Source organism: Pneumocystis murina (genome assembly GCF_000349005.2).
Source record: "Pneumocystis murina B123 chromosome Unknown supercont1.7, whole genome shotgun sequence".
NCBI classification, from domain to species: Eukaryota; Fungi; Ascomycota; class Pneumocystomycetes; order Pneumocystales; family Pneumocystaceae; genus Pneumocystis; species Pneumocystis murina.
The window spans coordinates 70629-96235 of record NW_017802365.1 but is presented as its reverse complement, the minus strand read 5'-3'; the positions used below and the strand labels follow the sequence as shown (position 1 = coordinate 96235).

Genomic DNA, 25607 nt, shown 5'->3' with positions numbered 1-25607 from the left:
AATACTCTTCCTTTCCGAGAAGTTCTGTTAATGATCATTAGATAGTTTAAGAATAGATATTCTTTTTTGCTTGGTTATGAACGTTGTTTTTGAGCAAAAGAATGGCTTCGGATCAGTGCCAAGAAGTTTTTGTTGATCCATCAACTCTTCATCCATGTTCCCCTGAAGTGATTGCTCGGCAGGCAACAATTAATATTGGAACAATTGGTGGGTCTTTTTTTGCGTGAAATTTTGACTTTTATTTGATTTTGTTACTTATTTTATACGTTTAGGACATGTTGCCCATGGAAAGGTAAAAATAGCTTTAAAACGGTTGAAATAAGAGTTAAATATCTAGTCTACTGTAGTAAAGGCGATTTCCGGTGTTTTGACAGTGAGGTTAATTCTTTTAGATCTTTAAATAGTCAAATAATTGTTTTTTAGGTATAAAAATGAATTGGAGAGAAATATTACAATTAAGTTGGGTTATGCAAATGCAAAGGCATATGAATGATTTTTATTTTCATGATATTTGGTTTAACTATTTTTTTGTAGATTTATAAATGCTCTAGTGAATCATGTCCACGTCCTGGATGTTACAAGTCATATGGAAGTGATATTAAAGAGAATGTAATATGTGAACGCCCTGGTTGTGGCAGCAAAATGAATTTAATACGTCATGTCTCATTTGTAGACTGTCCTGGGCATGACATTTTAATGGTTTTTTTACAAAATAGCTTTAATTAATTGACAGAAAAATTTAGGCAACAATGTTGAATGGAGCAGCAGTAATGGATGCTGCTTTGCTTTTGATTGCGGGAAATGAGAGTTGTCCGCAGCCACAAACAAGTGAACATCTTGCAGCTATTGAAATTATGAAACTTCAACATATCATTATATTGCAAAATAAAGTAGATTTGATGAGAGAAGAAGCAGCAGAAGAACATTATAATAGTATTCTTAAATTTATTAAAGGTTGAGTATTTTTGAAAAATATTGTTAGTTTATAATAAATATATTAGGCACAATTGCCGATTCAGCACCTGTGGTTCCTATTTCTGCTCAACTTAAGTATAATATTGATGCAATTCTTGAATATATTGTCAAGCGTATTCCAGTACCAATACGGAATTATTCATGTGATCCAAGGCTTATTGTGATTCGATCGTTCGATGTAAACAAACCTGGCGCAGAGGTAGATGATTTGAAAGGCGGTGTTGCTGGCGGCGGTATTTTAGCAGGTATTCTGCGTCTTGGTGATGAAATAGAAATTAGGCCAGGAATTGTAACTAAGGATTCTGAGGGTAAATTTCATTGTAAACCTATTTTATCACGAATTGTTTCACTTTTTGCTGAACATAATGATTTAAAATTTGCAGTTCCTGGTGGCTTAATTGGTATCTTCTTTTTTTTTCTTAAAAAAAAATTAATATGAATTAGGTGTTGGAACACATGTAGATCCTACACTTTGTCGTGGTGATCGGTTAGTTGGGCAAGTTCTTGGTTTAAAAGGTAGACTACCTGCTGTTTTTGTTGCCATTGAAATCAATTATTTTTTGCTTCGTCGTTTACTTGGTGTCAAAACTCTTGATAAAAAACAAGCCAAAGTCCAAAAATTAGCAAAAAATGAAGTTCTTATGGTAAATATCGGTTCTACTTCTACTGGAGGTAGAGTAGTTTCTGTTAAAGCAGTAAGAAATTTTATTTTCATTTTTTTATAAAAAATTAAATATAAACTAATAAATAGGATTTGGCAAAGCTCATTTTAACATCTCCTGCATGCACTGAAGTTGGTGAAAAAGTTGCTCTTTCCAGAAGAATTGAAAAACATTGGAGATTAATCGGTTGGGGCAAAATTCAAAATGGCCAAACATTAGATGACGTATAACCCTTTCTATTGTTTATAATTATTTTACTTTTTTTATTTTATTAATATTTTTTATAAAAAAAAACAATTTATAATTTTATAAACAATATTTTAAAATCTTTAGAAAAAAAAACAATTAAACCCTTTTATAAACTATAATAATTTAAGCCTTTTCTTTAATTCTTTTTCTAAATATATTTATATAAAGCTACTTATATCTCCGTTTATATAACACTTCGTCAATATTTATATAATATGTATGGGTTGATTTTTTTATCATATTTTGGATTTATAGCAGGATTTATATTTCTAACTGTTTGTATTGGTAAATATTATTTATATTCTATTTGTTATATATAAATTGATTTATATTTAGCATGTGGACTTTATTATTTATCAGAATTTATTGAAGAATACGCAGAGTTTTCTAAGAGAATATTGAAACGCTTAATTTATGTAGGAAATCATGATTATAATGGAAAATATAGGCCTTATAAATGATAGATCGTTATTTTTTTGCACTTAATCCTTTTTATTGTTGATGGATTTCCATTTTTTTCTACTTTATTTTCTATTTTATTACATATTATATATTTTATCAATCTCCGGTCATTTCCATGTATTTCTGTCTCCTCATATCAATTTATAACAGCTATAAGTATATATTTATTTATAAGATTTTTTTATATCCTTATTTTTATAGTTTTTACAGTTTTAAATAATTTATTATGGATCTGGCATTTTAGATCATATTTCGGTTTATTATTAACATATTCTTCTGTATATGTACATAAGAAAGATACAAAAGATTATACTCTTGGCCAAATTGCATCATTTTTTGCTATTTGTATCTGGCTTATACCATTTTCATTGTTTGTTTCTTTACCAGCAGGGGATAATATCCTTCCTATCTCATCTAATGGTTTTTTTATTTTTTTTAATATTTATATTTCCTAATATTTTCAATAGATTACTTATCATCTGGATCAAGTATAAATTATATGCGAAGTGACAAATATAAACGAATCGGAATGATTAAGTCAATATTCTCGAAAATCAAGATATCTATGGAGATTATTATGCAAAATATTAATTGGAATAACCGAAGCCAAAAAAATCCATGTTATATATAAATAATATATTAAATTTGAATGGTTACTTTAAAAAAAGAGGGTTGTTTGTTTCCATTTATTATTGTCCACTTTCAATTTCTTGTTTGTATTTTTAGTCTTATTTAGGATTTTTTTCTCATTATTCGTAGCTTGTCTGAAATTTTTCCATGTTAATTCTGGTATACTTTGGTTTTTCATAATTTCTTCTGGCATCCAAGAGCCTTTACCATAAATCTCTGCATTAATATCTATTATCACAAGATAAACATATGAAATTTGTCTGATGTGCGTAAATTGATGTAATGTGTCACCTTTTTTCCAAACCCCAATAATTTCACCAGATATTATTGTTTTTGCATAATTTTCGGCATCCTGTATTTCATATTTTTGTTCTATATCAACAGGTAATGTTCTGAAGTCCCAAAGTCCTGCTAATAGGCCCTTGGGAGGTCTTTTTTCTAAATAATATTCCTTTAACATATTTTTTTCTCTTAAAATTACAAAAACTATGTTTTCTAAAAACTTAATAATAATTATTTTGGAAAGGGGGGGCTTACTTTTAAGTTTTGGTTTTTTTTTTACTACTTTTCTTGGATATTTTGAGCTGATATATGTTTTTATTGAAGTAAACTGTCCAAGTTCTTCAATAGGGCATAAATCACAATCTATATAGATTAAAAAAATATCATTTTTCTACCTTTAACGGATTCACCATGCTCTTCATAATTATTATCAATAATGTTTTGCTTTAAGACATTTTTTGCCTCTTTTAAAGCTAAACAATCCTTATTTAAAGGGCATATGTCACAACTTGGATTAACAGGCGTACATACTGTTGCTCCAAGTTCCATTAATGCCTGATTAAAGTCTCCGGGATACTCATTATCCACTAATTGATCTGCCGAATCCCATACCCATTTTTTGCCTATACCTTTATGACACTCCACTCCAACTGCACGTAAACGTGTTAAAACACGTATAATATTTCCATCTACAACAGGACATCGTATATTCCATGCTACTGACAATACTGCTCCCGCTGTATATTCACCACAACCTGGAACATTTTTAATCCAAGTTGCAACATCTATTGGAATCGTTTCTGATCGTCTTTCTAATTCCATAAAATACATTGCCGCTTCCTTCATACGTCGTGCTCGTGCATAATATCCCAATCCTGCCCATATATTTTGAACTTCTTCTAGATCTGCTGTTTCTAACACATCCCATGTAGGAAATTTCTTCATCCAGCGTTCAAAGTATGGAACAACAGTTGCTACCTGTGTTTGCTGTAGCATCATTTCCGATACTAACACTTCATATGCTCTTTGAAGCGAAAGTGTGCGTTCTTTATTGGACATAGATATTGTTGGAGGGTTAACATAAGGTTTTCTCCAAGGAAGTACACGAGCATTTGATCTGTACCAAGCTAAAAGTGATTTTCTTATATGTTTTAGGTCTTCAAACGCATGGCACGATGCTTTGTGAGCGCCAATCATAGAAAATATCACTTGATTTTTTGATATCGTTAATTTAAATTTTCTTAAATAAAAGGTCTATTAAATTGGTTAAATTGTTGAAAAAAAATATATAAAAACTAGAAAAACATGAACCCTTTATTATTTGTATATATTTTTCTATTTTGTTAATATTTTATGTTAATTGAATTAAAAAGAATATCCCATTCTTATAAGATTTGGGAGAGTTTTTCCTCCAACTTGGGGATGTTCAGATACAGGTTGTTGTGTAGATATTTCATGTTCTTCGTTTTTTGATTCTTTTAAAATATTGGTTTGTGATAAATCCCAATCAAAAGCTTTTTTTCCAGAAAAAAATCGTTTTTGGTTAATATGTTTTGTGGCTCGACGATATGCACGATTAAGAGATGCCAAAAGAACAATGGCATATTCATCCTGATCTGCATCATTTTCTTCGTCGGAATCTTCTAATGGAGAAAAAGATTCATATTTTTTCCATTCTAGTTTGGTAATTAAAAAAAAAGATAAAAAAGAAATGTAAAAAACCTCTTTGGATGGCATCTCTTCTCCTTTTTTTACTATTATTTTTGCTCAATTTTTTTATAAATTGTTTTTTTAGAGTTTTTTTTGGTTGGTATTTCTGTTTTTCTGTAACATCTCGGTTAGAATCGGCTTGTTGATATGAAATTGGAACATAATTTTTTTCTTCATCTACTGGATTATAAAAAGCATCTTCTGCTTTTCTCTTTTTTGCCCCATCTGATGATTTACATTGCTCTATATGGATATAAATAACCTTTGCATCTTTATTAATATTACATACTTTTATGTAAAATATCTCGTGTAGTACTTTCAAAATGTTCATCCTGGTTTTCAATACTTGAAAATTTTGAGAACTCAGGAGAAGAATCAGCATCATCTTTTTTATGTGTTTCCCTTGTTCGACTTTTTCTTCGAAAATTTAGTAAATCTTGAGAATTGTTCCTTAGAGTTTCACTCTCTTGAAGATATCCTAAAACATAAATATCAATAAAACGAAACTTTAGAGAATATTCCATCTAACTTTTTCTTTCTTGAGCCATTTTAACTGCATATTCTAATTCTGTAGGAGTATCAATATTTTCTTGTGCTGCTTCTTCTTCTGTTATAATCTCTAAAGTAGGAGCACTTAAAGGATTTTCAGTATATCCATAATTAAATGGATTCCTTGTTGCCACTTCTGAACTACCATCTGTTTCTAAATAATGCCAGCATAACCAAAGAAAAGCTCTGGCTCTTGATTCGCTAGAAAAAGTTGACTTAATAAACAGATCTATAAACTCAAATGAAGGATCAAAATGAATATTTGATATCCTTGAGGAACATAAAACAAATATAAAAATAAGATTAATGGGATTTGTGCATGGTCGTAACTGAGATTTCTGTGCATCAAGTAGAGATTGCCATGCTAAATGTTCTGGAAAATCTTCGCTATAAAATTTAAGAATTCCTTTTAATCTTGGAGCATCTTGAAGTACTTTGACCTTATCATTTGAATATGCTTGAAGCGATGGTATTGGATTATATGTTCTTGTTTGTGTATGCGTAACTTATCTTATTAAACACAGAAAAATAATTCTTTTTTTTCTTACAAACAAGCGTTGTATTTATACGACCAATATTAACTAATAAAGCTACCATAACAAGTGCCATTGCAAGCGTTTTATCATTTTCCAATTTTTCTCTCAAAACCTTTGATGTTTTTGGTGATCTTCGAACATACTCCACATAAAGCTCACCAAATGTTACTTTTTTATTCACTATGCCTTGAGGTAACGTAAAAACTGCCTTATCATTGTTTACCACTAAATTTAAAAATGCATACTGAATATCTTGACGCAAAAGTGCTTCTCCCTCTTTTTTTTTCAAAAATCGACTTTTAACAGCAGAATTATATCCTCTATAAAGATTAATTCTATCTCCTTTTTTGGTTATGACTTGCATTTTTTCTTTAGGTGTATAAGATAATAAACATTGTTCTTTAGCCTCTTCTCCCGGAGAAAAAAGGAAACTTGAACTCTTTTGTATGTTTTCTTTATCAGTGCTTTTAAAATCACTCATTATATTTGAATTAAGTGCATAATTCTACTATAAATATGGGGTTTTTTGCTGCTTTCAATTTTCTGACGTTTAATTCTTTCAAGGTACAGCCAACGTTATTCGTCGTTGCTATGACAAGAGTGCTCCCCTTACAAGTACTGTAAAAGAACAAGCTGATATAGTAAGATCCAAAGATTCTTGTGATTTTAAGATATTTATTTGGACTAAAAAAGTATTATACATATATAGAAATAAATTCAAATAGAAAAGATAATGTATTTATGTTATCTATCAATAATAAATCCTAAAATGTGATGGTATATTTTAAAAAATTAAAGTTTTAACAAATAGAGGGAATATTCCCGTCTATAACCTATTGTTTTTTATGATAAATTGAGTTATTTGAGGATGTAAATTTATGATATTCTAAAACATAATTATACTAAAAAATTTAAAAAATAATATTTTATACTTAACCATCGAACACCTTGAACAATTTGTGCTGTTTCATTAACAATATGACACCCAAGAAGCAAATAGTTACGGGGATTAACCATCTATGATAAAAATAAGTGTATTATTAAATAAAAAAAAAAAATAAAACCCAAGCATAACGAGCAAATGTTGCTGAATATATAATTAAAGCTTTTTATATATTAAATTATTTAAATGAATAAGAATCTCTTTGTATCGAATACCTAACGTCATTTTCCCGGAAATGATTTTGGGATCTTTTTTTAAATCTGTAACTGCTGCCAAAGGTATTCCAAAATTAGATACCTAATTATATATCATATTTCAGATATTTTTTACTAAAAATAATTTACTGGTCCCCAAAAATGAGTGCTGCACAAATATTTTATAAAATCCGGTGATTTTAACCATTGTGTAAATTTTGAAGCTGTTAATTGAACAGATCCTACAATAGAATTCCTATATTTTTTAAGCCAAGAATCCAAATCATTTATGCTTTACAAACATGTTTTTATAGAGTTTTTTTAATCTTATATTAATTTTTTGTATCGTTTTCCGCTATAATATATAGTCTTTATAATAAAAAAACCTTAATCTAAAAAAGAATATAGTATAAACGTTTAAAATACTAATTAAATTATCTTTATATTTTCAAGAAAATGATTTATTTAGAATTAATTATAGTCATTTAAGCATGTTTCTTTTGAATATTGTTTATATAATAAAATTGTTTAATTTATTTTTCTAATCAAAACAATATTTGATTTTCTTTTCCTACATTTAAATGATATAAAACAAACTATATCTCATATTCACTTAAAAGAAAATTGGGAATGCCTTCTTTAATAGGATAAATGTGATTACAATTACGACAAATAAGGTTTCCCTCCATTACTTGCGTCTATTGTCTTTAGCATTATTTTTTAAATGAACCACTTCAACCTCAATAAGTAATTTATGTAATTCTTGTAATAAATCGACCTCATCAATTGTAAGCTCCGGTTTTTCATATGGAATTGTTACTTTTCCAAACTTTTTCATATTAATTTTATAAAATCACTTTCTCATCATTTACCAGTTCTTCTAATGTCAAAATAAACGCTTTCCAGTCTTTAATAATTCAATAATTTGCTTTAAAAAAGATATTTTTTTTACCCACACGAGAAATAATATTTAAAAGAAATTCTGGATTAAAATCTAGCGTTTTTTGAACAATATGAACATTTTCAAACTTAAGAGGATATGATTTAGAGTTTGATTGGCATTTTTTAACTACACATTGCTATATTATTTTATTAGTTTTCTTTTTTTTCTTATTTTACTTCTACTCCACCAAAAAATTTGCTGTTTTCGAAAATATAAGTATATTAGTGGTCCTTCTTTCATTTCTTACCTGTCAAAAGCTTCATATTCTTCTTTTAAGGTCTATTTTTTTTGTTTTTTTTTTCATAAGTCTTTTTATTATTTTACTGTTGTTATGGTAACCGTTGGGGCTTATCTGTCTTGGCGATAAACTCCAAAGTAGAAGTCAGTCTTGAAAACTCAGTAGATGAACGATAATATGTTTATTCATGACCAGGTTCAGCGATCGGACTCATATGATTCCTTTAATAGTTGGGGATTTTTTAATTTAAGTTCTAACCAAATATTAAAAGAAGATGGTTCAAGTAGTATTTCAGAAATCTTTATGAAACAGAAAAGTTCTATATTTCTCCCTTTAAATGGAATTAAAGACGGTTCTTCAGCTTTATTTTCTATCTATTCATCTCTCTTGGATGAACCGGAGACTCCTAAAGTTTTTTATAAGCAGAAAAAAGATTTAAAGTGTCATTATAAATCTTTTCTTTTTATTAGAAGGTTTTGGACATTTCTTCTAAAGTTTATATGTTTATATATTTGGGGACGTGTTATTACTATGTTTGTGCTTTTTTTAAGGGAAAAAAAGGTTATTGATGGGTCATAGTTTTGTATTTCATGCTCAAATGAAAGAAAACATTACTTCTCCTTATAAATTTGAAATTCTTACACATATTCCGCATTTTCGTACTTTGTACAGTCTTGGGATGGCATTATTTGGCTTTTTGACACCTGTTATAGACTCTTTAATGTATAAATTTGGATTCACGCAAGCGTCAAAAAATGCTTATCAAATAGAAATTCCAAACTCAAAATATATAGAGATTTTTGAGATTATGCGTGTCTTTAGTACATTTACGGGTATTGTTTATGCTTTTGTTGTATCTTTTTGTATTCTATTATTTATGACAGTTAACATATTTGTAGAAATTATCATGGGTTTTGGATGTTAAAGCATCATTATTTTTATTTTTTATTGGCTTTTCTATGTGGTTTATTTTTGATCGTGCACAAACTGGTTTTTTTCTTTCAAGTATAACATCTATTATATTTACTATAATTCTATCTTTTACTTCTGATATATTTAAGTTATTTCCCTTTTTAATTGTTAGTATATTTAACAATTTAATAGAAACGAGGATTTGATGAGGAAAGAAATATTTGGTATTAGATCATGGATATTAGGATTTTTTTTTTCAAGTTGTATAACTGCTAGTAATATTGGACGGCGACTTTTTAGATATATTTGAAAATTTATATCCAAAAATCACTAAAATACCCAAACAAGACAAGGCTATCTGATCTAAAATAATGACATTTATTTAAATTAGTTTAAGCAAATATAATTTTACTCTTTATATGAAAAAAGATGAAAATGATTTATAAATTTAACTAGTATCTATATTTTGATTTATACATTTTAGCTATTAAAGATTATTTCAGTTTATAGTATAACATCTAAATGAATAATTTTAATTTAATGTCCCTCTACAAACTTTTGCTCCACATAAACAAGGTATTTTAACCTCCTCAATAGGGAATTTATAATCTGTCAATTATTAAAATAAATTATATTATATTATATTATACCATAAGTTATTTCTTCGCCTTTTTCGATATCACGATGTGCATAAATAACTATTTTTTTCTCTCCTTCTACACGAATAATTTTTGCAGTACAAGATGGCTAAAACATTACTTAGAAACATATATATAAATAAAAATGCAAACAAACATCACATGAATGGTTAATAAACCTTGCTATATTCCCTTTTTTAGTTGCATCAACAACTGTATCATCATCAATTCTAAATAAATAACTAGATCCAATTCCTTGACGTTCGTATTGCCTATCATCTCATTAACACCATATTATTTATCTTAGTTTATATTACCTTTCTCTAATATCGGCAACTGTTTGTCGAACAATTTCACCTACATATTCAATAACCATATCGCCCATATCTATATGTTCCATTGCATATAATCCCCAATTATGAATCGGACTTTTAGAAAACTTTAATTGTTTTTTGCGCACTTTTAAAGCATTAAACCGTAAAATATCTGTTTCACTACTCGAAATTTTCTTTTGCATTTCAATACCAACAGCAAGTCGACGATTATTAATACGATTCATTCTAGAAGTGGTAGAAGTAGTTAAAGAATCTGTTGATATAATAGCTTTGTTTCTTAAAGGGAGGTATAGTGATTTTTCTGCATCTGTAATAGTAAAATAACCTTCTGTCCTAGCTGAACCAGATTTGTTTATTCTGTTATATTTTTTATCTTTAGGAATCCTAGTTACTACTATAATACTAATGAATATATGTTTGAATTTAATTTTCCCTAAGTTACCTGGATATCCATCTACATTACTAGTTTTAATCTCTTTTTTCCCCCATGCCCATAATGCAATGTTATCAATTTTAGCAGACTCCACTGGTTTTAATGCTTCTAATAAGAACATAAAATCCTCCTCATCTTTAACTATGCTCTGGATTCCATAAATATCGAGTAGAATATCAACATCGTCATCTAATAGTAATGTTTTTGTAGAAGTATATGATATTTGATAATTTTCATCTAAATTCGCATGTTCATTACTTATAATAGATTTATTAACTTTTTTAATTTCATTTGAAGATTTTTTCTTATGCTTTTTCTTCTTTGGCTTCTCTTCGTATTCTGATAGTTGACTTTCGTTAGTTTCAGTTTCAGAACTTTGAATATCTTCTATATCTTCTTTAAGAAATTCCGAAGAAGGTTCTTCACTTGATGTAAAATCGATATTTTGACGTTTATTTTTCTTTACTTTTGTTTGCTTATCTGAAATATTACTATATATAGTTTCATAACTTGTAGGTTTCTTCTTATTTTTATCAAATCCATCTCTTTTATGAAACTGTTCCAAAAAGTTATCTTCGCAACTCGTAGACATGTCATCATCAGAACTTGTATAATCTCTTAACCGAGGTATTGTTATTGTTTTTTTCTTAGAATCTGCTACTTTTTTTGAACTTTTATTATAATCTCTTGTGCTAACATCACTGACTTCTTTTTCAGAATCAGAAAATGACATATTTTGAAATTGATTATCTGTATCTGAGTTATCTGAATCAGAATTATGAGAATTAGCAAAATCGTTTAAACGATGATGAAGGGGTCTAGAATCAACATTCCTTGATCGTCTTAAAGAATCGCGCAAGGACTCCCCCCCATATGAGTTATCATGAGTCCTTTTTTTAAATTTTGGGAGTACTGAAAATCTTTTTGATATACCATCAAATGAAAGACCATTTGTTTTTGAATAAAATTCATTTGTTTTTGAGTTAGCATTTGATGTAGAATAATCATTTAGATTTCCTGATTCTATTTCATTTAATTTAATATTACTCATTCTAATGGCTAAATTATTCTTTTCATGTTTTATTTCTGATGAAAATCTAAAGGAATCAAGAAGTTCATAAAGCAACGGTCCAATAATTTTTGTCTTCAAATCTTTCATAAATACTTGCGACAATTCCTTAATTATTATATTTGTTGCTTCGGCTACATTATCTACAGGCTGAAACGAATTTTTAAATTTTGAATTTTGATCAATTAATGTAGGAGTATATCGATGAAGATCCATTGTAATACGATATTGATATATAGATGTTTGATTCATTGTTACAAAACATTTTTGTGCTGATTGATTGTCTTTGAAGATTATGTAAAATCCCTTTTTATCAATACAAATATCTGTCCAATCATGTTTATTTAAGTGTTTTTTAAGGTCATTTATTGAAAATTTACTGAATGGGAGACATTTTTCATTTATAAAAATATATGGGCTCTTATTTATTTTCTTTAAAATATCGGCAGTCATAGAAATAGAAGTTTCATGCGTATGTTCCTCTGATTTTTCAAAATCATCATTAAAGTCTTGAGAATTACTGTTATATATTCTTGATAAACCTAAAGAATTTTGTGAATATCCATAAGCTTTGTTGTTTGTACGAGTATCATTTTTATTTGGAGAATAATGATCATAATTTCGATGATCGCGTGATAATTTTCTATGTATTGAATCAGAATTTCTATATTCTTCTTCTCGTCTCATTGATTCCTCTGGACATGAACTTCTATATTTATGTGAGTATGATACGTTTGTCAAAGATGTTTTCTTTATGTGTTCTTCAATAATTGCTTTGCATTTTACACCATTTTCATCATATTCTACTTTAATAATATTTGTACCAACTTTCATTCCATTCCCTTTTTCTACTGCATTTTTTGCTGCATGATGACCTTGAAGCTTATTTGATTGATTTTTACGATAACGAATACGACATAAACCCAATGATGTACCAGTCATTGGATTTACTTGAATCTCTAATTCTTGTATATCACCGAATGTTTTAAAGTGCATACTTATGTTATCACTAGTTGTTAAAGTAGAAAGATTAGAAACAAGAATTTGAGTTGGAGGATCTGGTCCAATCGAATTCTCATCAAACTAAAGAAATTAGATCTGTTAAATACTATACTCCATCTTTTACATCAAATTCTACTTTTTTCAAAATTGACATATATGTTTTTCTTCCCCTTGATTTCTCTTTTCCATACTTGAGTGTTTTTAAACGTGGATCTTCTATGATCAATGGAGGGTCCTAAAGATATCAAGATTTTCAACTATTACATAAATTATTTTACCGCCTCCCCATCAAAACGGTATATTGCTTTCCTTCCCTTACTATGTTCTTTAGATATTAGCTCTGGATCATATATAATGTGATAATTTTTCTTTCTTGGAATGCCATTTGTTGAAATCTTTGATTGCTTAGAAGACTCTAATATAGGCGTTTCTAAACCCCCTATTAATATTTAAATATAATATTCTTTAGATCACTGAAAAACCTTTTTTATGAATATTATTTTCTTTTTGGGAATCTTGATCATTTTTGCTCATTTTTCTTGCAAAAAATATACTTTAAACTAAATAAAACAGCTTATTTTCTAAACAATAAAAACACTGAAAATCATTTGTTTTTCCTCAAAAATATGCAATATAAATGACGTTTAGCTTTAAAATTACTAATTTAAATAATATAAATAATTCTTTATGTAAATTTGCTTTTTTTTTCTAAAAAAAAGAATAATATATAAGAATAATATTCAAATATTTCATAATTATATAAATACCTTTAAAAAAATAGGACTTTTTATCAGTTTTTTTACTTTTTTTTATTTTTTAGTTTATTTGGAGGTTGAAAAGTTAATATGGATTTATATTAAGCTTTAGCGGGCAGCAACGTTCAAAAAAATAAAGATCTTTCTCCATAAAAAAGAAGGTAGATAAAGGATAAATTTGGCATGGGAGAGATCAATACATTGATTGTTGAGGGTACTTTTGCTTATAAGGTAATTTTTCGAAAAAGATCGGTGAAAAACAGAGATATTGATGATTTGAGGACAGTTAGAAGAAATTGCAAGTTTTATTGATACGTTGAATGAAGAAACAGGAAAAGACTCTCTTGTATCAGAGCTTGAAGGTATTTCTGTAGAAGAGAATAAGGATTTGTGTTTAGAGATATTGGTTAATGAAAGCCATGTGTTATCAAGATGTAACGAGAAAGGTTTATTTATTTTTTTATAAAGATAAGGATTTATTTAGATGATAGACTACAGAGCAGCATGGAATTTGTTTATATATTTGATTCAGGAGTCGTCGTCAATTGAAAGATTGCTTCCTAAAGTATTATCTAATTTGGTTATACCTAATTTTCCAAATGGGCCGTTATATCTTCTTAGTACATTGTCAGTACTCTTCAATACTTTGCCCTCAAATTCTATCCTGAAATATGATGTTTTTTGTGTAATTCTTAGAGTAGCAAATGAACAAAAACTATTTGATTTTATTTTATCGCAAATTAAAGATATTTCAGAGTGGCTTACAGAATGGGGAGTTGATAATAATGCAAAAAGGGATTTATTTCTTGTTATTTCTGGATATGCTTTGGAATATGACAAAAAGTAAGTTTTTCAAAAAAGAGAAATATAAATGATTTATACATTTTTTATTTCTAGAATTTCATTGGATTTTATTATTAAAGCTTTATGGACCTATTCTCCTTTGGAAATGGCATCTGCTAGTGATTTAGCGAGACAAGCTATTATTTCGTCAATTTCGCATCCAAAACAATATCAATTCGATGATATTGCAGCTATTGATGCTGTACAATTTCTCAAAAATATTAATGATCCTTCTTTTTATTTGTTAGAGATTTTTATGGTTGGGACTTTAAAGGATTATCTTTCTTTTCTTAATACACATCGACAATGGGTAGAAAATAGCGGTAAATTTTTTATTTTTAAATTTATTTTTTATTAACTTAGCTATAGGACTTGATCAGGATGTTGCGTTGAAGAAAATTCATCATCTAACTCTGATTTCTTTAGCAGCGTCTTCTTCTTCAAGAGTGCTTTCATATTCTGAGATAGCAAATGTACTAAATATTGATATTTCTGAAGTAGAAATGTATGTGATCGATACAATTCGCATGGGTCTTCTAGAGGGTAGATTGTCTCAATTATCAAAGACATTTTTAATTCATCGAAATACATATAGGGTTTTGGGTAAAGAACAATGGATGGATTTAAAATCAAAACTCAATGCTTGGGAAAGTAATTTAGAAGGGATTTTAAAAGTGATTAAGCAAAATAAAACAAAAGTTAGCGCAAATGAAGATGAATTAGCTTATCTTTCATCATCTGTCGGAATAGAAGTATAAAAATATCTTAAATTGTATAACAAAAATATTCCCTATATTTCCTTATGATAATAATTTCAAAAAGGGCTCTATTTGATCTAAAGTTTCTTGATATGTACCTGTTCTTTATCAATTATTATTTACATATTTGTATGACATACTTTCAATGCTATTTTCACATGCAACTCGAATTAGTTTTCCCTGTTTTTCCATATATTCAAGAACCGGAACAGTTAATTCTTGATGTGTTTTGAATCGTTTTCGAATTGTATCAATATTATCATCTCGCCGTCCTCTTGCTAATAATCGTTCAATTAAAATAGATTCTGAACAGTGAAAGTCTAGTGTAAATTTACAAGGGCAAACCTAATTATTTAATAGTCATCTAATAAAACTTTATTTTAATACATTTTTTTCAAAAGCCAGCATTTGATCGATTTTTCTTGGAAATCCATCGATCAAAAACCTTTTTTTTCCTCGAGTCACTGATTGAATCATTTCATCTTTAAGCAAAGAGATCGTTACATGCATTGGAACAATCTGTCCATTCTGCATTGATTGTTGAATCATATTAGCATATCCTGATCCTGGACGAGCTTGTTCTTGTCTTAACAAATCTCCTGCTGATAAATGTACAAAATCATAGTCCCTAACTAATTGTGCACATTGAGTCCCTTTACCTGAACCTGGCCTACCAAGAACAAATACAACTGTTACTTCTTTAGGATCGAACCAAGGCTTTGATGATATATTTCTACTCGGTTCTTTTTTTATATCGTTAAAAAAGGATTTCATCCAGAAAATCCAATAATCATCTTTCTCTTTTACTTTCTCAACTTCTTTTCTTGTATTTCGGCTATGAGTCCTCCAAATCCGACAAATTATCCGATCAATCATCATATAAATTGGTTTTTTCTTCCTTAAAGACTCCTTATTAGATTTTAAGATTTAAAAAACTAATTAGAACACATAAAAAATAAAATATATTGTTCACAGATAAGACATATGCTAAAATCTTTAAAAAAATTTATAAAATTTTGGAATTTTAAGTTAAATATTTTATACGAACGTTAAAGGTAATGATAACAAGTACGAAAAAATGAGTATCACGTGACAAAATGTTCTAAGTTGGAAAGGTGGTATTTTTAAGGTATTAAAATGAATTATTTTTATGTAAAAAGATTATGGAATTAAAGAATATATGTTATTTTTTTAAGTTTAATAGAAAAAAACTTGGTTGATTATATTATTCTTGAATAAAAACAGTGATATTTTGTTTTTTATTTTAGTGTCATATGATACTTATAATTGAAAATATTTTTGAAAAAATGAACAGTAGTATGTAAATATTCTTTAGAGTAAGATTATTTTGTATTTTTGTTTACATTGTTTTTTAATACTTGTGTGTCACGTGATTTTGTTTTAGAAAAATGACTTATTTTTAAAAGATTTTAATTATTTCTTTGAATTTTTTGTTTTTTTGTTTATTTTATTTATAAAAAAATGTTATTTTAAAGATGGGATTTTTATTTGAAATTCTTAAATATGGTTTTATCTTAAATTTATAGATATAAATCTGAAATTTATATAAATATATTAAGTCTCGTAGTTTTATTAGAACTCTTACGTTTGAAAATTAAGATATGCAATCTGAACTTATAAATGGATTAGAGAGATTAATTTATTATTATTCCATTAATTATACGGCATTTTTTTACCATGAAGAGTTTGCATTTTAAAATGGGATCAGCAGCTTCACTTTACAGACAACTTTTGATTTATATTAGTTTTTTTGATGAGCCTATAAGGTAAATATTAATATAAGGACTGAAGAAGATAAGCAAAGAAATAGGTTGTATTTGAGGGGTTACGTTAAAATGAGATTTATGGTTAATCGGAATTTAAAAGATCCAGCACGTATTAAGAAGGCATTTCGAGATGGTAAAATGGGATTGATAAGTTTAAAGAAAGCGACATTTGGGGATCTTAAAAGCTTAGAGAAGATACTAGATTGGACATATGGACGACGGGGTAGACGGAAGCATGAACTTTTACGTGTATTTTTCCCCATTGAATAAGATAAAACATCAATATTGTTTTTTAGCCTTTTTTGGCGCCTTTGAGAAAAGGAATTGCGGCTATTCCGGGTCTTCCGCGTACAAAATTTCCAGTTTTATCTCCTGAATTTCGAGCACTTGTTCAATCACAGATTCCAGATTGGTTATCGCGTTTAGAAATGAATAAATCTACTGAAAATAAAATACTAAATAGGAAGCGTCAAGCAAATATTCGTTGGAAATGTTTTTCATTTATTTATCGAAAAATTCTTCCACCATTGCCTTTGCAAGAGATTCAGAAATTAGAACAATTTTCTAGAGGTGAAAAAATTGGACTAACTCCCTTTTTCTTTCGGAAACAGCGTTCACCGATGCCTCGTTCTACTGATGCGCATTATATGACACTTAGATTTCGAAGAAGAATCTATCAAAGACTACTTATGAAATGTCCGAGACTTGTTTACCGTATGAATCATGGATGGACTATTGAATGGTCAAAGGAAGCACCAATTAAAAATATGAGAGCAAATTTAATTCATCAAGATATGTTTTCTGATAAGAAAATATGATTTATACAAGGTCTACGAATTATAAGATGATAATCAATAATATATTTTTTTTTAATTTTTAATCATTGATTTTATATAATTCTTGATGTTTTAAATTATTTTATTGAGAATATTCTAATTCTTTTGTTTTTATGTTTTAATAAGATTATAAGGCCTTAACCGTAGTTAATATATCGAATTTCTATAAAATTAAGAACCAATTCTTTTGAAAAAAGGATAAAAAAGATATTAAAAAAAGTACTATTCGTTTATATGAATAAAAAATTGTTTATATTTATGTTTGAAATAAGTTTAAGTGAAAAAAACAGTTAAAAATGGCAAATCAGCACAAAAGAACATTATCAAGACATCAATTTGGACTATCATCCTCTAAAAGAACAAGAGTTCCATCTGCACAACATATTCCATTGAATGATGATGTTGAGGAGAAGCAGTTACGTCGAAAAGAGCGTACTGAGCAGGATGAGAAAAATCGCAATATGCTTATTACTCCATCAACGCCTTATAAACAAATGAAATCTAAAATGAATTCCCCAAGCACAACAAGTAATACAGATATTTCATTTTCTGGGTTTGCATCTGCTCCTAAGGTTCCAGTGCTTGCTAATTTTGAGGAATGGATGAAAATGGCTACTGATAATGTATATAATTGTGGATGTCATATAAGTTGTTGATAAAAAACAGAAAATTAATGCATCTAATAGTTGGAATTTTGCGCTTATTGATTATTTTCATGAAATGACATTTTTGAGGGATGGAGATGGTATCAATTTTCAAAAAGCATCATGTACATTAGATGGATGTGTTAAAATTTATACATCGAGAGTTGATTCAGCAGCAACTGAGACAGGAAAGCTTTTGAGTGGTCTTACATGTGGTGAATGTATTTAGAAATACTTTCTCCTACTTGATAATAGTGTTAATGGTTGATTTTAGCATCAAAAGTTGAAGAAAAGGATGATCAGGAAAATAGTACTGATAATGATATGAATATGGAATTTGAAAAGCAGAAAAAGGCTAGAAATAAGGTTTTAATTTGTTTATTTATATATTTGATGACTTAGATTTTAGCGATCAGAGGCGACACTTGTTAAGGATTTTTCAGCATTACAGATTAAAAAGTTTGATTTGGAGTTTTCTGTTAATCCTCTTTTTAAAAAAGTTTCAGCAGATTTTGATGAAGGCGGTGCAAAAGGCTTATTGTTAAATCATTTATTTATTGATCGTCAAGGTAGAATTATTTTTGATGCAGATGATGCTATACCAGATGAAATTGAGTCAATTTCTAATGAGAATATTGAAGATATTGATTTAAATAGTCTTCAAGGTATGTTTTTTTCTGTGATTTAAAAGTCTGATATTTTAGAAAAATTTATGTCTATTATGTCTAATTTAGATAATAATGAAATATGTCCCTCATTCAAGAATTTAAATTTTGGAGTAGATTCTTCTTTTTCTTCATTAAAAATTACTACTGATTTTAATGAAGAAAATGGAATTTTTTTAGTTAATGACACTGTTTTACCTGATGAAGATGGATCTGCAGATGAATATGATATTGATAATAAACAACTTCCTATGATTATTGAGGATAATTGTTCTGATTCACAACCATGTAATGTTTGGGGTGAAGACACTGTTTTAAATAAATTGGAGGATCATGATGAGAAATCAGATCCATTAAAAGTCTTGAATGGAAATGATTTTAGTATTACAATGGATGAAACAGATGATAAGATTTTTGAATATTTTGATCAAGCTTTAAAGAGGAATTGGGTTGGACCAGAACATTGGAAAATTCAAAGATTGCATAAAGGTAAGATTTTTTATAATATTTTTATTTATTTATTTATCTATGATAGGAAAAGCAGATGTTGTTGAACCAAAAAAACACAAGGAAAAAAAGGAGCCCTTTTTAATTGATTTTTTTAATGATAAGCCCATTGATTTTGATTCTTTATTTTCCCCTGGAGGGACAAATATATATCTTCCTAAAACACAATGGATATCAAAAACTCGGAACCTTTTGCCTGATGATATATATTTTAATTCAAAACAACTTTTGCGTTTCTTTATAAAGCCCAAATCAAGGGTCTGTAGATTGTATTTGTTATGAGATAATTTGTTAAATTAAATTAGATATTTGAAAAATATGCGGATTCTCGGGAAGATGTAGAGATTGCTCCAAATTTTTGGGCTAAAACTAATGTTGACAATGAAGAAAAGAAAGGTAATGGTCTTTTTTTGAAAAAAAAAAACTATATGATTATTAATATTTCTATGAATTTAGATGAACCAAATTATGATGCAAGTTTTTTCAATGATCAAGATATGGATGTAGTAGGTGATATTCATGATGATGATCACTTTTCGGATGCAAAGGAAGAGATAGTTCCTAATGATGATGAACATAAGGCTGATATGGAAGTTTTTAATTCATTTATTACATCTTTTAAACCTAAATCAGACCAATTAAATTATGCAAAAACTGCTAAAAAGGTAGATGTTAAACAATTAAAGGATCATATTTGGAAAGAGTTAGATTTTGAGAATCTAAAGAATGTATGTTTGTTTTTTTTTTATTATTTCTAAAAAATATCTATAGAATCATATGTTACATTCTGACTCTAAAAAAATAGAAAGGAAATTTACAGATGTTTTAAAAGGACTAAAGAACATTTATTCTGAAAAAGAAATGGCTGATATTTCGATCAGTTTTTGTTTTATATGTCTACTTCATTTGGCAAATGAAAAGGGTTTAATTATTGAAAATAATGAGAGTTTAACTGAACTAAAAATCATGTTGGATACAACAATCGAACCAGTCTGAGATAAACTAACTCTATTTTTTAAATCTACTTTATAATCATATCTTATTAAAAGAAGTATTTTTTCTCTTCAAAAAGTTTTATACTTTATTTTTCTTCGGATTTATTTATTCTATATAATCTTCTGCCATCTTCTTCAGCTCCCACTCACGTTCAAAGTTATTGCGCAATTGTGTAAGTTGATAAAGTAAGTTTCTGCCTGCATTGCTTACTGCATCTCTTGGTTCATAGCCTTCTTCTGTTTGAACTCGGAGGACAAATTTGTGCTCTAAAATAGGATGTGGAACACGATATCCTGCAAATAATACACGCTCATCTTGAAGTAATTGTCTACAAAGATAAATAAACTATGTTAATTTCTTTTTCAAAAAACTTACTCTCGTAATATATTTCCAAGTGTATGATCTTCATTTAATACTGTAATATTGGCTGCATTTGGGACTTTTGGGTCAATATCAAATGTTACTTTCTTTGCGCCTTCAGGAAGTAACAATAATTCCCATCTTTCTGGAATATTTGACATTTTTTATATATTTTTTTATAAACGACTGGCTTTTAAAGATAGAAAAAAAAAAACATAAAATAATGTTTTAAATATTTATTTGTTACTCATTTCACTGTATTTCATTATATTTTTGTTTATTTTGAAAGAGAAATACATAAAAAAAAGAAATTTTGATGATTTATAGTAAAAATGAATATGAGAAAAAGTAGTAAAATATAAATAATATTTATAAAACCTGTTTATCATTAGTTTGTTTTAATATCCATGTAATAGAGAATTATACTTTTCCCACAATACTAGAAGAACGTGGATGAATAGTTGGTGTTTTTTTGAGTTTAGTGCCTTTTTGAATTTGATTTAGTAATGCATGTCTATTAACAATAGAAGATGAATTTATGTTTGTCGGCAAAGGAGGTGGAGTTGGTAAAGGTGAAGGAGACATATCTAGTTTTGTTATTGGCGATTTGGATATATCACTTTTAGATGCTTGTGGAGATTTTTTGTTTGCCTCGATGTTTCCAAATAGAATAGATGCAAGTTGAGCAGGGCTCTTTTTAGCAATGACACTATCGTCACTACTATCACTCTCGTATGTATATTGAGATGTAGACCAGTTATTTGAATCTGTTTGACAATCTGAATGAGATGCTTTTAATACTGATATTATTGGTGGTGATGAACAAAGTTGCACACTTGATGTTGTATATAAAGTGTTTAAAGAAGAATTGGATTTGTTATGACTTTGCATGTTTGAAAATGGATTATTTGGCTTATTTAAAGATGTAAATGATTCTGAAGTGCTAAATTGAAGAAATGGATTAGTTCTAGATATATGTTGCGTTTGTATTGAATCAGCTATAAACATTAATTGAATTTAATGAATGTTTAATTATTTTTTATACCTTTTAATTTATTCTTATTTTCTTCTATTTCATATTTTTCATTTTCTAAAGAAAGTTTTTTTATTTCTTCCTCCATTTCAGCTTGTTTGCGTTGAAGCAATAGTTCTTCTTGTTTTTTGTTTTCCATCTCTTCTTTCAATTTACGTAATTTTTTTTCTTTTTCAAACAAATCATGTTTTTTTTCTCTTCTTTTTATTTCATACGCTTTTTCTACGTTCTTAAGTTTTATAACTTTAAGTTTTTTTATACGTTCTTCCTGAGCTTCTTTTTCTGAAAGTAGCTCTTTTTCTTTTTGGAATGCTTCATTTAATATTTCTGATTGTTGATCTAATGCACTATCTTCAGTTAAATTTTGTTGAGCTTGATACATGTCTATCTTTTTAAATTTATTAATCCCCAATGAATTTTCTGTATCTTTTTCAAGCTCTTTATTTTCTTTCTTTTTCTCTGTTTCTTTTATATCATTTATTTGTGTTTTATTAATAGTTAAAAAGTTATCAGACCTTGATGATCTTTTATAGGGCTCAATACCCATTTCTGCCAGGCGTTCATTCATACGACGTTCTGCTTCTGCTTTAATCCATGCTGCTTTATCTTTATTTTTATCAATAGAAATAAAGGCATTTGCGGTATCATTTTTATATGTAAACTCGGAATATTCTGTCTTTGAAGGATTAACTTTTGATTGTTCTATAGAAGTATCTAAGAATTGATTCTTTTTAAAATGACTACTGAAATTAGAAAAATACAAATATGATATTGAACATACTCTAAATCTTTTTTTTCTTGAGATTCGCGTGTTTTCTCTAAATCAAGAATAAATTTTCTAACTTCTTCATTTTGAATATCAATTCCTTTATTCCATTTTTTTCGTTCATAATTATTCTGTAAAAATTTGTCCTGAAAATCTTTGAGTTTAGATTTTAAATCGTTTTTTAACTGTTCAGCACTTTCTTCAATATTAGATATTGTATTCTCATTGGATTGTCTTTCTTTATTTATATGAAATAATGCTTCAGTATAACGTTTTTCATAATCATTATCTTCTAATAATGTTGATTTCCCTGTAAGAATTGCCATTTGGGCTTTTAATATTACCGCTGTTTTTGTTTCCCTTTTATCTGTATTGGCTGTTTTGTTATTTTTAAATTTTTCAGCTGAGTCTGGATGATTTTTAGCATCACGTAATTTAAAAAGCTCAATCTTTGCGTTTGCAATTTCCTGCTCGACTTTTCGAATTTTAGAAATAATACTTGGAAGCTCTTCAGATAAATCTTGCAATTCTTCTGTAAGAGTTTTATGTTCCTCTTCTAAATCATATAATAATAATGATGATTCTGGATGATTATCAATCTCCTCTTGTATATAACGAATTTGACGATAGAGATGTTTTATTTCGTTTTTAATTTTTAATTCATGTTTTTCATTTTGAATATTAGTTATATCTAAATTTCCTTCTTTATTTTTAATATTTTTGTTTGATTGGACAAGTAGTTCTTTCTGCTCTGTATGTATAAAAGGTGAATCAAAATCTTTTAAAGGTTCTTTTCGACGAGAAACAGGAATATATCCTATTTTATTATCATCGTATTTATACGTTGATGTTTCTTTACGATACAACTGGAAAGGATCATTGATAAATGGAGAAGAAGATTTCATATAATCTGTAACATTTGGTGAAAAAGATTGTTTTTGTTGAGAATTAAAGTCACGTAGAAGTGATTTGACTTGATTGACTGATTCTGAGAAATTTTTTGATGATTGTAACATAAGTTCTTGTGGAAGCTCTAGGGGTATTTCGTAGCCGTTTAATTTGCGATATATCTAATTAAATTATTAAATAAAAAGAAAACATATTCATTTACTAAATGAAGAGCTATAGAGAATTCATCAATATTTAGTTTCCCGGAATTATCAGAGTCAGCTAAATTCCTAGATGGATTAAAATTGTTTATATAGTCAGACTATTATTACCATATTAATTCTAGATCTTTCTTTGAAAGGCCACTTTGACTAAATATTTCAACAGCTGTTTGTCCATTGATAAAGCCTATGTTATAACCATCCCATGCCTTTAATTAAGTTTATAATTTTCTGTTTTGAAAGGTATATTACCTTAAATATATTATCGTATACTTGTTTTTCTTCTTTTGTTCTATCATTATTAATAAAATCATATATTTTAAAAATAAATATACATAGCCCATGTTAATTGAGTATTTGCATGTAAATTTAATGCTGAAAATCCTTCTTTTCCTTTTCGAGGCATTAATTGTGATTGTAATGCATCTATTCCAGATAGTTTTCCTTGATTTCTATCTATTATTCCCCATTGTTCTTGAGATACTATATTTTTAAATTGTGCAGGATAATTTAGAACCCCTGTAAGTGATGGCTCTACAGATTCCATATAATGTAGTGGTGTATGGTGTACTGGAGGTCGAACATTTGATGAAGATGAAAAAGACTGAAAATTCGTTGGTAGTTGTAAAAAATGTGTCTGGGGTCCTCCTGCTTGTGCCACTACAGATGTTTGTGACATCTGTAGCGGTTTTACTGTTTGAGTAGTTGGCAAAGATGAAGCTGTATGCTGAGATGTAGAAACTGTTTTCAAATTTGTTGTATTTATATTAGATGGTACTGAATCTGGTACTGAAAGTAAAATTGATGAAACTACATCAAATACTTCATCGTAAATTACATCTGGAATTTTATCTGGTACACTTTTTCCTGACATTGCCATATTACACAAATGCATTGCCAAAACAAATTCGGGCATCATCAACTGTCCTGATTTAGTTGTATCTGCGTGCTCCCTATTCTATTTGTCAGGTCTTTCATTTTATTTTATTCAAATAATCTTTCACCATATTTTTGAAAGAACTGATGGTGTAAGACATGATTTAGACATAATAGATTTTGCAATTTCCCCGCTAATTACAATGCTATCACCAACAGCTGATCTAAACAACTCTTCAAATTTTTCTTGATCGCTTGCTGTTACAAATGAAAGCCTCACTATAACACATTAATTTTTAAAAAATAAAATATTGTGAAAATAATGACGTTTTCCTGTTTTTTTTTCTGATGTATCTGATATGTCTTGAATTGGTGTAAATATTCTACGCGTAGCTCCTGTAGATGAAAATGGTGCCGCTGATGTTCTGATTTCTGAAGCTTGAGAAAACGATGATGATCCCGTTAAACCTCTTGAGCCCACTAAAAATGGATGATTTGTTTCATTCATAGGCAAAGATGTTTCTTTGAAATACAATAAATCTAATATCATGCCTTAGCTGTTGCTCAAAATAACTAACAAACATAATATACAATAAATTGTTTTAGAAACCTTTAAAAGATGTGTGTATATTTGTTGTTACAAAATTTGGACAAAAGTTCTGTATTTTTATTAAAAAAATAAAATATGGAGATTCGAGGATGATGATTAGGCCTCATGTATCTCTGGTGCACATAAAACGTATATAAAACATATAAAGAATATTTAAAATAGATAATATAATAAAAGAGATAAATGTAAATTTAAATAAGGATAAATCATAGATTAAATATAAACAATTTAATACATTTGAAATCAATAAAATCTTTGTATTATGTTATGTTTATATAAAATAACATCTTAATTTTTTAG

The 25607-nt window shown here is 28.1% G+C and overlaps 14 protein-coding genes across 14 annotated transcripts; 6 read left to right on the top strand and 8 right to left on the bottom strand.

Annotated features, from left to right (window-relative positions):
• Window positions 1–101: 101 nt before the first annotated feature.
• On the top strand, window positions 102–1867 carry PNEG_02656 (eukaryotic translation initiation factor 2 subunit gamma; the record flags this gene model as incomplete). The annotated part of the gene is made up of 9 exons (XM_007876486.1): window positions 102–207; window positions 273–292; window positions 338–378; window positions 424–481; window positions 535–699; window positions 744–954; window positions 1002–1376; window positions 1420–1670; window positions 1727–1867. 9 exons carry the CDS (start codon window positions 102–104, stop codon window positions 1865–1867), a joined length of 1368 nt encoding a protein of 455 aa, XP_007874677.1.
• Window positions 1868–2101: 234 nt separating this feature from the next.
• Window positions 2102–2979, top strand: PNEG_02655 (hypothetical protein; the record flags this gene model as incomplete). Its single annotated transcript, XM_007876485.1, has 5 exons — window positions 2102–2171; window positions 2223–2302; window positions 2351–2504; window positions 2550–2768; window positions 2816–2979. The coding sequence occupies 5 exons, from the start codon at window positions 2102–2104 to the stop codon at window positions 2977–2979; spliced, it is 687 nt and encodes a 228-aa protein (XP_007874676.1).
• Window positions 2980–3006: 27 nt separating this feature from the next.
• Window positions 3007–4457, bottom strand: PNEG_02654 (A/G-specific adenine glycosylase; the record flags this gene model as incomplete). The annotated part of the gene is made up of 3 exons (XM_007876484.1): window positions 3007–3473; window positions 3516–3623; window positions 3671–4457. 3 exons carry the CDS (start codon window positions 4455–4457, stop codon window positions 3007–3009), a joined length of 1362 nt encoding a protein of 453 aa, XP_007874675.1.
• A 168-nt stretch (window positions 4458–4625) lies between these two features.
• Window positions 4626–6536, bottom strand: PNEG_02653 (hypothetical protein; the record flags this gene model as incomplete). The annotated part of the gene is made up of 6 exons (XM_007876483.1): window positions 4626–4936; window positions 4983–5213; window positions 5260–5448; window positions 5500–6024; window positions 6068–6375; window positions 6418–6536. 6 exons carry the CDS (start codon window positions 6534–6536, stop codon window positions 4626–4628), a joined length of 1683 nt encoding a protein of 560 aa, XP_007874674.1.
• Window positions 6537–6888: 352 nt separating this feature from the next.
• PNEG_04287 (hypothetical protein) lies at window positions 6889–7547 on the bottom strand (the record flags this gene model as incomplete). The annotated part of the gene is made up of 6 exons (XM_007876482.2): window positions 7495–7547; window positions 7343–7448; window positions 7214–7295; window positions 7120–7160; window positions 6988–7072; window positions 6889–6941 (listed from the first exon to the last, which is right to left on the bottom strand). Coding segments are annotated over exons 1-6 (369 nt in total). The 5' UTR covers window positions 7497–7547.
• On the bottom strand, window positions 7495–8529 carry PNEG_04286 (hypothetical protein). Its single transcript, XM_019757806.1, has 6 exons — window positions 8383–8529; window positions 8323–8333; window positions 8145–8271; window positions 8065–8099; window positions 7932–8021; window positions 7495–7890 (listed from the first exon to the last, which is right to left on the bottom strand). The coding sequence occupies exons 1-6, from the start codon at window positions 8396–8398 to the stop codon at window positions 7789–7791; spliced, it is 381 nt and encodes a 126-aa protein (XP_019613372.1). The 5' UTR covers window positions 8399–8529; the 3' UTR covers window positions 7495–7788.
• Window positions 8530–8537: 8 nt separating this feature from the next.
• Window positions 8538–9634, top strand: PNEG_02651 (hypothetical protein; the record flags this gene model as incomplete). Its single annotated transcript, XM_007876481.1, has 4 exons — window positions 8538–8906; window positions 8953–9226; window positions 9273–9433; window positions 9478–9634. Coding segments are annotated over 4 exons (922 nt in total), but the record flags the coding sequence as incomplete, so codon positions are not given.
• A 183-nt stretch (window positions 9635–9817) lies between these two features.
• On the bottom strand, window positions 9818–13311 carry PNEG_02650 (hypothetical protein; the record flags this gene model as incomplete). Its single annotated transcript, XM_007876480.1, has 8 exons — window positions 13245–13311; window positions 13041–13201; window positions 12887–12997; window positions 10701–12843; window positions 10241–10652; window positions 10081–10195; window positions 9936–10032; window positions 9818–9894 (listed from the first exon to the last, which is right to left on the bottom strand). Exons 1-8 carry the CDS (start codon window positions 13294–13296, stop codon window positions 9818–9820), a joined length of 3168 nt encoding a protein of 1055 aa, XP_007874671.1. The 5' UTR covers window positions 13297–13311.
• A 352-nt stretch (window positions 13312–13663) lies between these two features.
• PNEG_02649 (hypothetical protein) lies at window positions 13664–15118 on the top strand (the record flags this gene model as incomplete). Its single annotated transcript, XM_007876479.1, has 5 exons — window positions 13664–13748; window positions 13804–13963; window positions 14009–14360; window positions 14415–14683; window positions 14730–15118. The coding sequence occupies exons 1-5, from the start codon at window positions 13701–13703 to the stop codon at window positions 15116–15118; spliced, it is 1218 nt and encodes a 405-aa protein (XP_007874670.1). The 5' UTR covers window positions 13664–13700.
• Window positions 15119–15160: 42 nt separating this feature from the next.
• On the bottom strand, window positions 15161–15997 carry PNEG_02648 (hypothetical protein; the record flags this gene model as incomplete). Its single annotated transcript, XM_007876478.1, has 3 exons — window positions 15161–15216; window positions 15259–15463; window positions 15506–15997. The coding sequence occupies 3 exons, from the start codon at window positions 15995–15997 to the stop codon at window positions 15161–15163; spliced, it is 753 nt and encodes a 250-aa protein (XP_007874669.1).
• Window positions 15998–16837: 840 nt separating this feature from the next.
• PNEG_02647 (hypothetical protein) lies at window positions 16838–17723 on the top strand (the record flags this gene model as incomplete). Its single annotated transcript, XM_007876477.1, has 3 exons — window positions 16838–16905; window positions 16950–17154; window positions 17202–17723. 3 exons carry the CDS (start codon window positions 16838–16840, stop codon window positions 17721–17723), a joined length of 795 nt encoding a protein of 264 aa, XP_007874668.1.
• A 222-nt stretch (window positions 17724–17945) lies between these two features.
• PNEG_02646 (hypothetical protein) lies at window positions 17946–21052 on the top strand. Its single transcript, XM_007876475.1, has 9 exons — window positions 17946–18364; window positions 18408–18606; window positions 18660–18751; window positions 18795–19050; window positions 19090–19539; window positions 19586–19815; window positions 19863–19953; window positions 20014–20285; window positions 20329–21052. Exons 1-9 carry the CDS (start codon window positions 18038–18040, stop codon window positions 20551–20553), a joined length of 2142 nt encoding a protein of 713 aa, XP_007874666.1. The 5' UTR covers window positions 17946–18037; the 3' UTR covers window positions 20554–21052.
• PNEG_02645 (hypothetical protein) lies at window positions 20659–21074 on the bottom strand (the record flags this gene model as incomplete). The annotated part of the gene is made up of 2 exons (XM_007876474.1): window positions 20659–20881; window positions 20929–21074. 2 exons carry the CDS (start codon window positions 21072–21074, stop codon window positions 20659–20661), a joined length of 369 nt encoding a protein of 122 aa, XP_007874665.1.
• A 160-nt stretch (window positions 21075–21234) lies between these two features.
• Window positions 21235–25394, bottom strand: PNEG_02644 (hypothetical protein). The gene is made up of 11 exons (XM_007876473.1): window positions 25289–25394; window positions 25025–25237; window positions 24826–24976; window positions 24157–24774; window positions 24074–24113; window positions 23933–24030; window positions 23824–23890; window positions 22728–23782; window positions 21959–22686; window positions 21340–21911; window positions 21235–21291 (listed from the first exon to the last, which is right to left on the bottom strand). Exons 2-11 carry the CDS (start codon window positions 25203–25205, stop codon window positions 21283–21285), a joined length of 3519 nt encoding a protein of 1172 aa, XP_007874664.1. The 5' UTR covers window positions 25206–25237; window positions 25289–25394; the 3' UTR covers window positions 21235–21282.
• Window positions 25395–25607: the final 213 nt, after the last annotated feature.

Excerpts from the sequence above, each read along its gene's own strand:
- PNEG_04286 (XM_019757806.1), bottom strand. Across the intron at positions 8,100-8,144 it reads AAATATTATTTCTCGTGTGG|ACTGGAAAGCGTTTATTTTG; the intron begins GTAAAAAAAATA and ends GAATTATTAAAG. Across the intron at positions 7,891-7,931 it reads TACATAAATTACTTATTGAG|ACGCAAGTAATGGAGGGAAA; the intron begins GTTGAAGTGGTT and ends TAAAGACAATAG.
- PNEG_02646 (XM_007876475.1), top strand. The coding sequence starts at position 18,038 with ATGGCAAATCAGCACAAAAGAACATTATCAAGACATCAATTTGGACTA. Across the intron at positions 18,752-18,794 it reads AGAAAAAGGCTAGAAATAAG|CGATCAGAGGCGACACTTGT; the intron begins GTTTTAATTTGT and ends CTTAGATTTTAG. Across the intron at positions 19,816-19,862 it reads TTATAAAGCCCAAATCAAGG|ATATTTGAAAAATATGCGGA; the intron begins GTCTGTAGATTG and ends AAATTAAATTAG.
- PNEG_02644 (XM_007876473.1), bottom strand. The coding sequence starts at position 25,205 with ATGAATGAAACAAATCATCCATTTTTAGTGGGCTCAAGAGGTTTAACG. Across the intron at positions 24,977-25,024 it reads AGAAAAAAAAACAGGAAAAC|TGAGGCTTTCATTTGTAACA; the intron begins GTCATTATTTTC and ends AATGTGTTATAG. Across the intron at positions 22,687-22,727 it reads CAAGAAAAAAAAGATTTAGA|TCATTTTAAAAAGAATCAAT; the intron begins GTATGTTCAATA and ends TAATTTCAGTAG.